Source organism: Takifugu rubripes, chromosome 5, assembly GCF_901000725.2.
Source record: "Takifugu rubripes chromosome 5, fTakRub1.2, whole genome shotgun sequence".
NCBI classification, from domain to species: Eukaryota; Metazoa; Chordata; class Actinopteri; order Tetraodontiformes; family Tetraodontidae; genus Takifugu; species Takifugu rubripes.
The window spans coordinates 12141550-12154142 of NC_042289.1; the positions used below are offsets into that span (position 1 = coordinate 12141550).

At 50.3% G+C, this 12593-nt stretch overlaps 1 protein-coding gene and 1 long non-coding RNA gene across 4 annotated transcripts; one reads left to right on the forward strand and one right to left on the reverse strand.

The window, feature by feature from the left end:
• Window positions 1–11: 11 nt before the first annotated feature.
• Window positions 12–3162, reverse strand: tmem98 (transmembrane protein 98). Of its 3 annotated transcripts, XM_029836187.1 has the most exons (8): window positions 3079–3162; window positions 2185–2415; window positions 1973–2104; window positions 1853–1886; window positions 1472–1587; window positions 1335–1394; window positions 878–1125; window positions 12–844 (listed from the first exon to the last, which is right to left on the reverse strand). In XM_029836187.1, exons 2-7 carry the CDS (start codon window positions 2313–2315, stop codon window positions 924–926), a joined length of 675 nt encoding a protein of 224 aa, XP_029692047.1. In that variant the 5' UTR covers window positions 2316–2415; window positions 3079–3162; the 3' UTR covers window positions 12–844; window positions 878–923. The 3 variants fall into 3 exon arrangements, with proteins under 3 accessions (XP_029692047.1, XP_003964956.1, XP_029692048.1); XM_003964907.3 differs by having other exon boundaries at window positions 12–1125; XM_029836188.1 differs by lacking the exon at window positions 3079–3162 and adding an exon at window positions 2481–2499 and having other exon boundaries at window positions 12–1125.
• Window positions 3163–3300: 138 nt separating this feature from the next.
• On the forward strand, window positions 3301–11763 carry LOC115249828 (uncharacterized). The gene is made up of 4 exons (XR_003888462.1): window positions 3301–3886; window positions 3971–4163; window positions 8323–8405; window positions 11528–11763. It is a non-coding gene; the product is annotated as an uncharacterized lncRNA (long non-coding RNA).
• Window positions 11764–12593: the final 830 nt, after the last annotated feature.

The window sequence follows — 12593 nt, forward strand, 5'->3', positions numbered from 1 at the left end:
TATTATCAGGATTTTTTTTGGACTAGGGAGCTTCACAGCGTTTGGAGTGTGGGATGCTAGCTGGTGCTTATCTTCACTATTAGCTGCTGCAAGTATGAGAACATGACACGCTTATTCTGCTTTACATCTGCTTCAAAGTTGGATTCTGTGGAAGATTTTGTACAGATATTACTACATTTACAGCTTTCTCTTTTATGGGTTCTCTCGACAGCATTGAGCGTCTGCCCACTGTGCTAGTAGAGCTACGCAGCTAAAGAAAAACAGCATTATCAGCTAATATTGTGGTGCTAATAAACAAACAGGCGTTTTAATAGCTTCTCCTGCTAACAGAATGCTAATTTCTGTTATATTTGTTGTATCAGCATGCTAAAACATTCTACCTACCTCTAACTATCATTAATCACTATGTACAGGCTAATGGGATTGTCGTTAGCTTGGAGAGTGTAGCTATAGTATACATTTGTGACAGGGATTAACGTGAATGTGGAATTTAAAGTAAGTCCTCGCTGCAGTGGCCAAATCTCTCAACACAATGGCCTGTAAACTTTAAAACAGGAAGAATGACAAATTTGTAGCCCTGAACTCTGTAGGAGGGTGAGAGGGCTTTCCATTGGCCTGCTGAGTCGGAGCCACTTTGGGTTCACTGGTTAACTGGGTGCTGTTTTCCTCTGAATGGATTAGCTGACTAAGCCTCCATGTGACAGTGCGACCATTGGATTTAGACTCTTTGCACTCGGGAGGATACTGGCAAAGGTCTTTCACTTTTACAAGGTTTCAAGCGGACCAACTCTTTCCTCTGGGTGACTCAAATCTTCCAATTCTCTCATTTAAGATGCTAAAATCATCATCATCGGCATCCCTCCGAGCAGCCAACCCGTCCGGAACGCTGCGCGTCTTGATGACGGGGAGGTCTTTCTTTGGTTCTAGATCGCCTGTTCTCTCTGGGCATCGGCTCCAGGCAGGCTTCGTTCTGGTTCAGAGGCCAGAGCCGCCTCGCGCAGCACCACCATGTGATCCTCGGCGGCGTGGAGCGACTGGTCGATCCAGTCCAGGCTGCCCGACATGTGACAGGCGTTGCGGGTGACCAGCACCAGGTGGCTGACTGACAGCAGGAGCGCGGTAGCCCTGAGAAATAAAGGCGGTGGCGTCAAACCCACCGTGGCACTCGAGCATTTGTTCCACTGTCTCCGCCGTTATTACATGATTAGATAAAACCAAGCGGAGCGGTCGGCCCATCGCGGGCTCTCATCCATCACCTCGCCGACCGTTAGCCCGGAGCTTCCCCGCACGTCCAAAAGCTCCTTTAAAAACGATGAAACAACAAATGCGATTACCTGGCGTCCAGGAGGATGGGATCCAGAGGAGGGTACATGGACCTGACCACGTCGTCCACCCTGCGAGACGGGGACAGCGAGCGGCGGCGTTAGTCGGCCGGGCGGCGCCGAGCTGCAGGCGCGCTGCTTTTTCTTACCTGGGGCTGATGCGTTTGGCCACTGTGATGATGTCACTCAGGCTGGCTGGAGCCTTGACCTTCGCACCCGAGCCCATCGTCATGGCAACCAGTTTTTCAGTGAGAGTGTGGCAAATCTGCGCGCGGAAGCAAAAGAGTCATTTTAAATTTACTGGGAGCAATAAAATCCAAAGGAATCCTGGGAAATTCAAGCTTAAACAACATATTCTACAGCTGATTAGCATTAGCATACCCGTACGTATTGATGCCCTTCATGTCATTATCCTCAGACAGACACTGATAGAGCCAACATTAGCTAAAGGGCCTTCAAACATGTCACTTTACTACAAATATGATCTGTCTGGATTTCGCTGATGATCGAGACGGAACCGGCTGAGCTACCTTGAGGATCGAGATGCAGTGCGACACCAGCCCACTAGAGGGAGGAAAATCAGACATTAGCTTAGCTTTTCCAGACCAAATGACGCCACGAGAGAGGAAACAAAGGTCTAAAGGGCCTACGACGCGTCCTCTATCCAGTCCTCGTTCTCCAGGATGGCCTCGATGTGGGGGTTGGTGATGACCACATCGTCCAGCTCCAGCTCCGACGGCTCACTCTGGGTCTCCATGGCGCCGATCAGATCCACCGTGGGTCTGAAACACACAGGAGAAACACGCCGGTGTCTGATGAGCCGCTGCGGGTTTTGCCGGAGGCGCGAACAAAGGTCACCGACTTGGAGTCGAAGTGGTGCAGCAGGTGGTGGGGGTGGCAGTAGCGGTGTCTGCACACCACCACCAGGGCAACAAAGGACGCCAGGAAAATGGTGGCCAACACCCCAATGGCCACGATCACCACCGTCTCCATGGTGACTCCGGCTCCCGCGGCGGCTGAAGGCGGCAGCTTGAGCGGAGGGTCCGGTCAGGGTCGTCCGGTTGTCTGAGCTCATCCACCAACGGCCGCTCACCTGTGGAGATAAAGAGCGGGATCACGCCGAGCCAAGGGAACCGTCACCGGGTTGGATCTCCTTACATCTGCTTGAGAAACTTCGAAAACGGCTCAGATGTGATCTGATTTCCCCCAGGACTCTAAACTTCTGGGTACAGGGTTAAAATGAGGAGAATAACAGGAGAGAAACGGACTCCCACCAGTTTACCAACATTACGACATTTTCCGCCACCTCTGCGATTATGTGGGATTCTGCTGTGGAATGCTGAAATTCTTTAATCTGATTAATCTTACACTTGCTTTATCACACACAGCTTTTGCCTCTTTCTAACTTTTCCCCCCTTTTTTTTGGCTAATTTTCCTTTCAGATGTTTCAGCAAGTGTGAAAAGTAGAAGTTTAAAAGAAATGCGCAGGAAAAAGGTGAAGATGTAGAGGAAGGAATTTATTTATTCGTATTTATTCGTACACAGGTTTCACTGCTCGAACAAGCGCGCCTGGTCCGAATAAGTGACATGAAATTGAGAATTTACACTTGTGCGCGTTAAAAAGTGCGATACAACAAACATAAGCGCGTTTTGCTTTATTCTCCCTCATGACGACACAGTTGCTCTCTCACGCGCGCAGAGATCAACAGTTTTCAGATGGATCATAAACCAACGCGTTTAAATCGCATTTTCTCACCTCCACATTGTCCTGGAGCTCCTCTGCGCAGACAAAAACTTCTGGATCCATCGGGAGCGCGGAGACGGCGCCGACATCTCCAAAATGCGCCGAGAACGCGCATCCGAGGCCTCCAGGCGCGCGCGCGTTCCCGACGCTCGCTGCCACTGCCGCTCCCAATTAGCGAGCTAAAGCTAACCATAGCTGCCGAATATGCCGATGGTAATCACTTGTTTATGATTTCCCCCCCATTTGGCTGTTTCGGCAAATGTAGGGAGCGCTGATGGCGTGATTGTGTAGTTTAATTTAGTTTAAATAGTTTAAGTTTGTTGAAACGTCAAACGTCTGACCTCGTTAGCCTCGCAGCTAACACTTAGCCTGCTAACGCCACTAGCGCAGTGCTAACTTCAACTCCTTACTGCTGTGATATATTTAAAGAAACAAGTTTTAATGAGGCTACCTTAGCCATTAAATGTTAAGCATTCATGAATTTTGAGATCTAGCTCAATTTGCTTGATGGAATTGTTTGGGAACCATCTTGGCAGCAATTTGTAAAGTTTTTAATATCACACAATCATGCACAAAATACCAATATATATATCATTTGGAGACATAATAAAGTTAGCAGGAGCCCAGTCTTCTACACCCAGGCTCGAGTGTCATCATTTTAAGGTGGCCCGATTGTTTTTGCATCACAATCATTCATTTGCTTGATGGAGTTTTAATGAAATTGGGGCGTAAGATTAATGTGGGGTTAGTGCACGTTCAGTGCTCAGAAGTGCTGAAGAGGCCTCCCAGCACACGTGGAAGACAATATCCAATATAAGAGGTGAGGCCGTCATTTCTTCTATCCCATTAACTCTGCGTCAGAGCCATTGTTTTCCTGTTTTTACATTTTTGCCCCATCTTTCAGTTTCAGCCCGACATCCAATCTGCACATTCACGTGTTCCGCTTCGCTGGAGCCGATCCGTAAAAATGGCAGTTATCTATTGTTCCGCTGGATCCATTATGTTGAAGAAAAAGCAGCCGATTGCTGTTTGTGTCTGAGCCGTCCTGTCAGTCACGGCGATGCATCATTAGGCGTTTGCATGAACGCCAGTGAGAGGTGAATTTAAAAATGCTTATTAATTACACATTGTTTTTTTAATGACAACAACGTAAATGGAATTAACTTGGCATCTGAAAAGCCGCCCCGCTCTCGTGGATGCCTTCCTTATCCTCCTCATGTGGACGCAGGGGTGTTTTTGGCAGATAATCAGCTGCTAACTGCTGAATCCTCCGCAGAGCAAAGCTGTCAGGCTGTAATTGAACTAACCGTCCTCAGTCCAGAAGCTGCACAGGAATATCCCACAATTTACCCTAATCCATCAACCATATAACCATTTTAATGCTCTTCACAAGAGTTACGTTCCCCCAGGCCAATTTATGTTATAGATTAAATTTTAAAAGAGGAAGTGGCGCCGTATATAACAGGTATGCAGCAAAGCAAACCGGCACATAAAAACAGCTTTTGAGCTCTTGATATCAGACAAGTCGACTCTTCCAGTATAAAATCAGCTCGAGTTCCCCCTCATTTAGATCTTAATGCTTTCTGCCAATCGGCTGGGTGATTAGTTCCTGATCGCAACAGTTAAACGTGATTGATTATTGTTTTGGCCTCATTAAATTGAAGAAATATCGGTCACTTCCTCATCCTTCCGCTAGATGTCGCTGTTACTCAAGACAGCGGCTTGAGCAGTGAATGAGGCTAAAGGAGCTCAGAGGTCACGTGCGGTCAGCTGTTGGCCCCGCCTCCATTAATCACATCTGGCTGATGGTATCGTGACGAACGAGCTGATTTCCCAGCTGAGTCCCCGAGTCACTTCGTTTGTCATCGTGGCTGACGTGTTGCTCGCCGTTGTGGCAGTGATGGACTCTGGTCCCAAACACCCCGACCGAAGTGGCTCCCAGCTCCAGGTTTTTACCGGGACATGTAAAGCCCCTTAAACTGATCAATGCAATAAAAGGAAGTGGGTTTGTTTACGTTCCCTGTGGCCTCCCGTGACATCCCGTGCGTGTGTGTGTGTGTGTGTGTGTGTGTGGGGGGGGGGTCTTCCTTTAACAGATGGTTGAGGGTGGTCTCTGACAATCTGTGTATCTGGAGCAGCACTCTGATGATTTATGCATCGTTTCTCTCCCTTAATCAGGAAGAGTCGGGAAGGAGCGCTCGCCGCAGGGCTGCTGGCCGCCGTTGTTGACAGAGGATCGGATCCAACGCGTTTCTCGCGGCGTCCCCGCTGGGGGGGGGGGGGGGGGGGCTGGGGGGACGGGCCGGTGATGAGGCGGCTACGAGTTTGTGATGGAATTCAGGCTTTTTCCCGTCTGGTTCCCTCACATGTTCGGTCAGGAGCACATTTGGTTTAACGGTGGAGACGCTGTCGTCATCTACTGCAACAGCAAATTGGAAAATATTGGCCAGTCTTGAAGCCCCCCCCAGGCCCCCCTTATGTGCTTTGTGGGGGTGGAGAAGCCTCCCAGATACATACAAATGTTTTCTTTATTCTCTATTTTGTCAGCAGTCTGACGCTGCAGGCGGACGAACCGACTGTATCAGAATGCTGTTGAGCTGGAATTTAAGTGCTTTTGCTCTCACACGGCCGCCGCTGTAATCAGAACCTGCCGAAGGGAGCTGGAGGTGCGCGAGCCCCCCCCCCCCCCCCCCCCCACCTGTCTTGTCCACCTCTTAAAAATAACAAAAAAAATAGATTCAAACTCTTCTGAAGACCTGATGCATCATTTAATCCCCTCATGTCTGGGTTTAAACACCATATGTGGGCTCCCAGTTTGGGTCGATTCATCAGCGAGCTCTTATGGGAACGTTGGGAGGAGAATCCTGAACCATCAGAGAGCTGGGAACGCCGTTCTGCTGGTGTGTGATACCTGTCTGTCCCCTCTTTTGATGGGGAGACCAACTGTGTGGAGGTGGGACGCTGCATAAAATAAAAATAGGAACATGACAGTGTAATATCCAGTCTGGAACAGAGACTTCTGCACCAGAACTCCGGCTCTTTCTGTTTTGCCTTGGAGGAGGTGGTGAAGGCGACCGTCTTCTCGCCGTTTCCAGGGTCTCTGCCGCTTCTCATGGGCGAATGCGGGGAAAATGCGGCAACAATGGCAGCCTTTGTCCCGTAACCTTTGAGCAAACATCTCCTGGATGCAGAAGGTGAAGGCTGTGTAGCTGAGAGGCTCCTTTGTACACAGATGTATTGTATCCACGACGCCGCGTCAGCCGCAGAGGAACAATCACCTTTCACCCCCCCCCATCATAATTAAATACACCTTCTCGTGTAACAGGGAGATGTTTTGCTCTCAAGGTTTCTTCTAGAGATCAGCTCATTTCTGCTGAGCGGTGATTCAGAGGCGTCTTTGCTGTAGGAACGATGCTCAGAATGTTGTCGGCGTTACCCCGGGGACGCTCCCCGCGGCTCCGCAGGATTACCAGGACCTCTATTATATAAACAGCTGAGAATGTTGAATTGTGGAAAGCTTTCTTTAAGTGTGGCTGCCAGGGCTCAGATAAAGGTTGTGGGACTGGGTGGAGGATAGGACAGAGAAGCATCCTCGAAATTCAAAGAACCAAGCCGGCTTTCAGCCAGGAGCCCCGGTCTCTTCGGCAAAATCCTTTTCTTGGCAGGCAAACAGAAGCGCTAAAAATGTATTTCTCCTTGTGCTTTTGCTGCCGATGACGGAGCAGCGAAGGCCAGTACGCTACACTAGCATTGATGCTAGTAGGTACGGCTAACGAGACAAAAACCTTCTAAAAAAAGGTGCCTGCAAAGATACACCTGGGAACTGTTATTATCACCGTCTTCTGGTTCTCCTGGTGGAAAAAGGTTAAATTGAAATAACTTTATCAACTAGTTTCCATGTTTCCACCCACATTTCCAAGTTGATGCCACTGAATCAAATTTGAATCCAGGGATTCACACCCGCCCCTGTTTCTCATCGGCGCACCGTGGAGCTGAGAAATTGCTTCCTCCTTAGATTGTCTGGCTAACCTCTAAGCAATTTCTTGCTCCACAAAAGCAGATGGAAGAGTGCGAAGTGGGTCCAATTTTATCTTTGTGGCAGGCGAATTGATAGACCCCCCCCCCCCCACCCTGAGTGGCACTAAAATGATGCATAGGGCAGGTCAGGTGGGGAGGGTGGCGCCCCTCACACCAATGGGCAGAACAGGCGGGGTGAACATCTAACCTGCGACTGTTGCCTTCCTCCTGAGAAAACTGAGCAGAAGTTCTGTCAGCATTAACCATGATGTGGTGAATCGATACCCCCCCCCCCCCCTCTCTCTCTCTCACACACACACACACACACACACACTGCTGACAGTGGTGAAGCTGGGATTTAAGAATAAAGCCCCGGTTGTGCCCCCAGAGTTCGCCTGACTGAGGCTCCGCCCACTGTCAGGGTGGATTTCCCAGTTTCCCAGTCAACTCCGCAGTATCAGAAGGATCAGCCTTCCGTCAAGGATTTAAGAATTCCAGCTGAAACCGCTGCTCATTATTAATGGCTCGTTCAACGTCTCGGATCCTTCCGCTCCTGCGGCGTGATTATAACGAGCTTCCTTTAAATCAATGCATATTCACAGGTGCAGTGAGATGTTTGAGGACAGTGTGTTTGAATTCTTAAATCTCAGCACGTGTGTCCACACACACCCTCGCTGCTCGGCGGCCATCAGACACCCCGATCGAGGACACACATGAGCTTTGACCCAGACCGGCCCACCGTGGTGGACTCTGGCGTGGAGCCGGGACCCTCACGCGGCGGTGCTGATGAAACCCACTGTGGTCTATTGATCCGGCCTGCGGTTTGATTGATGCCGTCTTTAAAAATTCATTAGTTTGAGGCGCGGGGGAGCTGCAGGGGCAGCAGGCCCTCCTGGAGGGCACATTTGTCTATGTTTACACAAGCACGAGCGTTTATTCAGCAGCACGAGCCACTCACGCTGTCGCTGCAGAGACCAGCAGCTCCAAACTCTGCAGGCTCCCCGGCGCACGTCTGTCTCTTGTTATTGTTTTTATCCTCTGTTTTTTACGAGCTTATTACAGATTCTCTAGCAGATTCACTAACAAGGAGCCGCGGCGACTCAATCAGGCCCGAGTCGTAAATCCCGTTCGTAAACAGTACTCGCCTTTAAAGTTTTCTTCTCTTCTGATTTGTGGGTATTTAAAGTGACATCAAAGATGGTAAATAGTTGCATATATTGATTCTCTGCTCTGCTGCAGGGGAACCAGCTCGAGGATGTGAGAGTGGAGGGAGTTTCACTCAGTCACGTCGTCGTTTGAGATGGAAACGGCTCCTCTTTACGGTAAAAAAAGTGCTTTTTTTTTCTAGAAAAACAACCAAAACACACACGGATGCCATCGATGTTTCATCACCTCAATAAATTAGTGACACGCAGAACCTAAATATCAGTCCAATCCTGTATGTCTGTGTCAGCACGTGAGTATTGATCCTCTCGGCTCGTTAATGCGACCAGCCGTTTGGGGGGGGGGGGGGGGGGGGGGGGGTCCATAGATCGATGTATCCTCGAGTGTGCGGGGGAGTGACAGCAAAGGCAGGAGAAGAGTTAATCCCCTGAAGAACATCGCTGTGGAAAAACACCCCCGACTTAATATGAAGGGCCATTAGGAGGGGCCAATTAGGGTGTTTTGTTAATTATAGTCATGTTCTTCAATTAGTCTTGGTTCCGGGCAGGTCCGGCCCCGGCCGCGGGGTGAACAATAGATCAGCCCGACACGGATGACGTTTTTGTGCTGACTGTGAGCTGAGCAGAACGGATCGGCCCACGTGCACGCTCCGTGCACTCGTGCCGGCAGTGGGAAAGACAAGTGGCCTCAGGACGCCGCTGCTTTTAGGCTCACTGGAGGCCGACGTCGCGCTCAGCCAGCGCCGCAGACGCACGCCCACGCCGCTCTTGCTTCCTCTTCCGAAAGCAGAGCCTGAACAGAAGGCCGGCCCGCGCAGTCTGCGCTCGTGGCTCCCCCGCAGCGGATCCCGGGGTCGGCCCGGGGTCGCCGGGAGAGCCTCGGCCGTCGGTGGCTTTGTGAGGCGCCTCTGCCTGAGCTCGTGTGAGCTCCTCACCCACTCTGCCGATGAGAGGGGGAGAGTTCAGACGTCCACTCAGCCTCCGCCGGCACAGACTCAAACCCACGCTTTGTTCCCATTTGCGTGCTCGGGGAGAGCGGATGTATCCGTCCGGTTACTCTGCTGACATACTGTGCTGGTTCGACTGGTGCATTATGTCTGTGTCACACGCTAGTAGCCGCCGCAGGCTAACAGCATCCCCATGACTCAGCCCAATCACCCTCAGAGTGTCATTCTGGAGGCAAACGAAACAGCAACAACTTCCCACTCTGATCCTTCTCTGCAGATAAAAACGCGCGTGTCATGTTGTCAGGGGTCGCGCAGGCAGCGAACCGGTCCGCCGCTGCTGGGGTTGATGACATGATGGCGGTGTAGCGTTCTGCTCCTGTGAGTGCTGATGGATGTTCTGATGAATTAGGTCCCTGTCCCAGGGGTCCGCAGCTGCCCGCCAGCCTCTGGCTGGTCCAGAAGGTGTTGATGGGCAAATAAACACAGGCGATTGTTCCTGGTGGCTCACGTCTCCTGAAACAAGAGCTGAACTTCAACTGATGATTCCAGAAACTACCCGAACCATCAGAGGAACTTGTATTTAGATTCTTTGTCGCTTTAAATGTGACGAGAGAGCTGCAAGAGTTTGTCTTTTAATGCTTATTTATAAAATATCTCTTTCAGTCCTTCTGTTTCTGGGTTTGAAAGATTTTTAAATTGCTTTTGTCTGCGTCAGCTCTTTGTGGAAATCAGATTTTCTTCAGTTTCTCAGTGTGTGTGTAGAATCGTGCATATTTGTGATGTAAAACATGCAGAATGAATGTGCGCTGCTGTGCACGGCTGCCTCTGAGTCACACGCGTTCATTAGAAAACCTCACTGCTCTCCGGTGAGCTGTCATCTTATTCACACCTTTATTTTAAATGCATCGTCTGGTTTCCTGGTCTAAAGGTTACTGTTGGCCTCTTAAAATCTGTTGTCAAACACCAGGGTGAGAAAAAACCCTGTTCAAGTCCTGACAGGCGAAATGGAGCTTTTCCCTATGTGACAGGCCATAATGTAAAGCTGCAAACCATCCAGCTCACTCAGCTGCGACCTCTAAAATGGTCTTTTGGTGCGTGTCTGTAATGTTTATCCAACCTGAGTGTCTTGGCAAACCACCCCAGAGCATCTTATTGCAGAAGGCTCCAAACGCCAAAGCAAGCAGCCAAAGTGTAGGGAAAAATGGGATCGTTTGTTTGGTTTCAGTTTGCTCGGAACGCTGATACCACCGCCTGATTCGAGCTCCCGTTGTCGGCGTTGCCACGGGGAGGACGGGGCTGGTGGGCTGGTGGACAGACCAGCCCCCTTAAATCAGGTCTGTTCTGGACGCATGAACCCGAGCGTGGCGGCGAGGCGAGGGGAGGAAAAGACCTGATGAAATGACCGAGGAGAGGCAGAAAACGGACCCCCCCCCCCCAACTCATAACCCCCCTCCTGTGTTGTTTGGCTGCGACTGTAGCTGCCTTCCAGTCGCACGCATGAGTGAGTCCTGCACGTTACACGGAGAAGGTGAACAGATGGAGCACCAGAGAGGCTTATATAACTGCTGCTGACCGGCACCTCCCTGTTGTTGCTGGAAACGTAACGTTCACGAGGTGGTTTTCACACATTTTGCTATAGAATCGTCGCCCGTGGTGAAATTTGGACACATTTGCAACAGGAACACTCTCTCTTCCAACCTGACACCTGCTAAACGTCACCTAGTATCTCCAGTAGCGGCCCAGGGGAGGCTGCTGGGACTTTGGGGGTCCTTCCTCCTCTGCTTGTGGTTGGTGGTCTTAAACCCATGACTTAATTATCATACTGCAGAGCTCCCTGGGCCAGAACGCCTCAATTACCACAAACACCCGCCTGTGGTGTCACATTAATTGTGAAGCAAACACTCGTCACCACAAAAGACGATTAAAAAACAAATAATCATCTTTTCTCAAGATAAAGGAAGTCACGGGAGGGGGGCGGAGCCCCCAGCCTTGTGTAAACCCGTGAGAGTTAAATGTGCCTGAACTCTCTAATGGCGCCGCCGTGCGTTGAATCTCTAATCAATGAAGGGTGGGAAGCGCTGGTGCTAACAGGTGAGCGGCCTTCTGCTGCGCGTTAATGCACCAGCCAGCGTCCAAAACACCAGAAATGAGCAGCAAAAATGGTTCCGTTCAGTCGAAGGTGAATCAAACTTAATTATCCGAGACCAGAAGTGAAAGCCTTGTTTATCACGCGTGTTTTACTGTGTTTTACTTTTGTGTATTTAAGCGTTAAGCCGTTTAAATGCAGACGTCACTCAATCCTCTGTCTAATTCAGGTGCGTTTCCTGTCCACAGCCGTGTTGGGGGGCCTCTGGCTGGAGCGCTAGCAAACCTGGCGACAGGATGACGGATGCTTCCTTTCCACGGCCGTGTGACTCTTTCGCTGTAAAACCATGTGACCAAAACAACATTTACGCTCCTGCAGGCAGCAGGAGACGCTAAGCTGAAGACGAATTGCTTTGTGTTGGTGGCGGTGATTGTGTAACGCTGTCTGTTGTGCTGCGCGCTCAGCTGGATAATTAAAAAAAGAAGCCCTCCCAGTGCTTCCACTGTTCCCTGAGTGAGACATGAGCGGAGCCCCGGAGGCCCAGCGGACCCGTTTAATCCGGGACGGTTGATAATGACGCAGATCTTCACCTTTTCCTCGTTAAACGGACAGTTGCGCGTAGACCGTCTTCCTTCTTTTCCCATCAGTCGATTTTACTCTTAATCCCTAATTAAGACGAAGATAATCCTTGTTTAAGGGTTATTTGGTGCCTTTGATTGCGATCGAGCAGCCTGTTTCACAAAAGTCGGGGGCCGAGAATAAAGATCAGTCGTCGCTCGTCCTTCCTGGAAAAGGCCCCGAAAAGGAAGATCTGACCTTGTGCGGCGGCGCGTCGTGGCCGATGTTTAGCATACAGAATCCTGGCTGGCTAAATGACTGTGGTTATCGTAGAAGGCCCGACGCTACCTCGATTTCCTCTGATGGAACCGCACCCACGCCTGTGAAACGATAGCATCGCCGCGGAAATAAGGTTGGGCGGAATTACCGACATCATTGGAACAGAAGAGGCGCCGTCTGGGGGTCCTGAATCGGTGACACGCAGACGGGGGGAGGGGGAAATGTCAGACGGGAACATTTCCTCTGAGCGTCACTTTAACGTCAGTCATCAGAGCCGTGGCGGCGGCGCCGCATGTTTGCTGCTGAAAACATGAAAAAAGAAAAGAAAAAACAAACCTCTTAGTGTTCCATTTGTGTTTAGCTTCTCTCCTGAGATGTGTTTTGCACATTAGTTGATTCAATTTAGCCCATTTCAGCCTTTTTCTCCAGTTTTGTTTATGCTCAGCGTCCCTAAATTCCACCCTCGGAACAATTTGG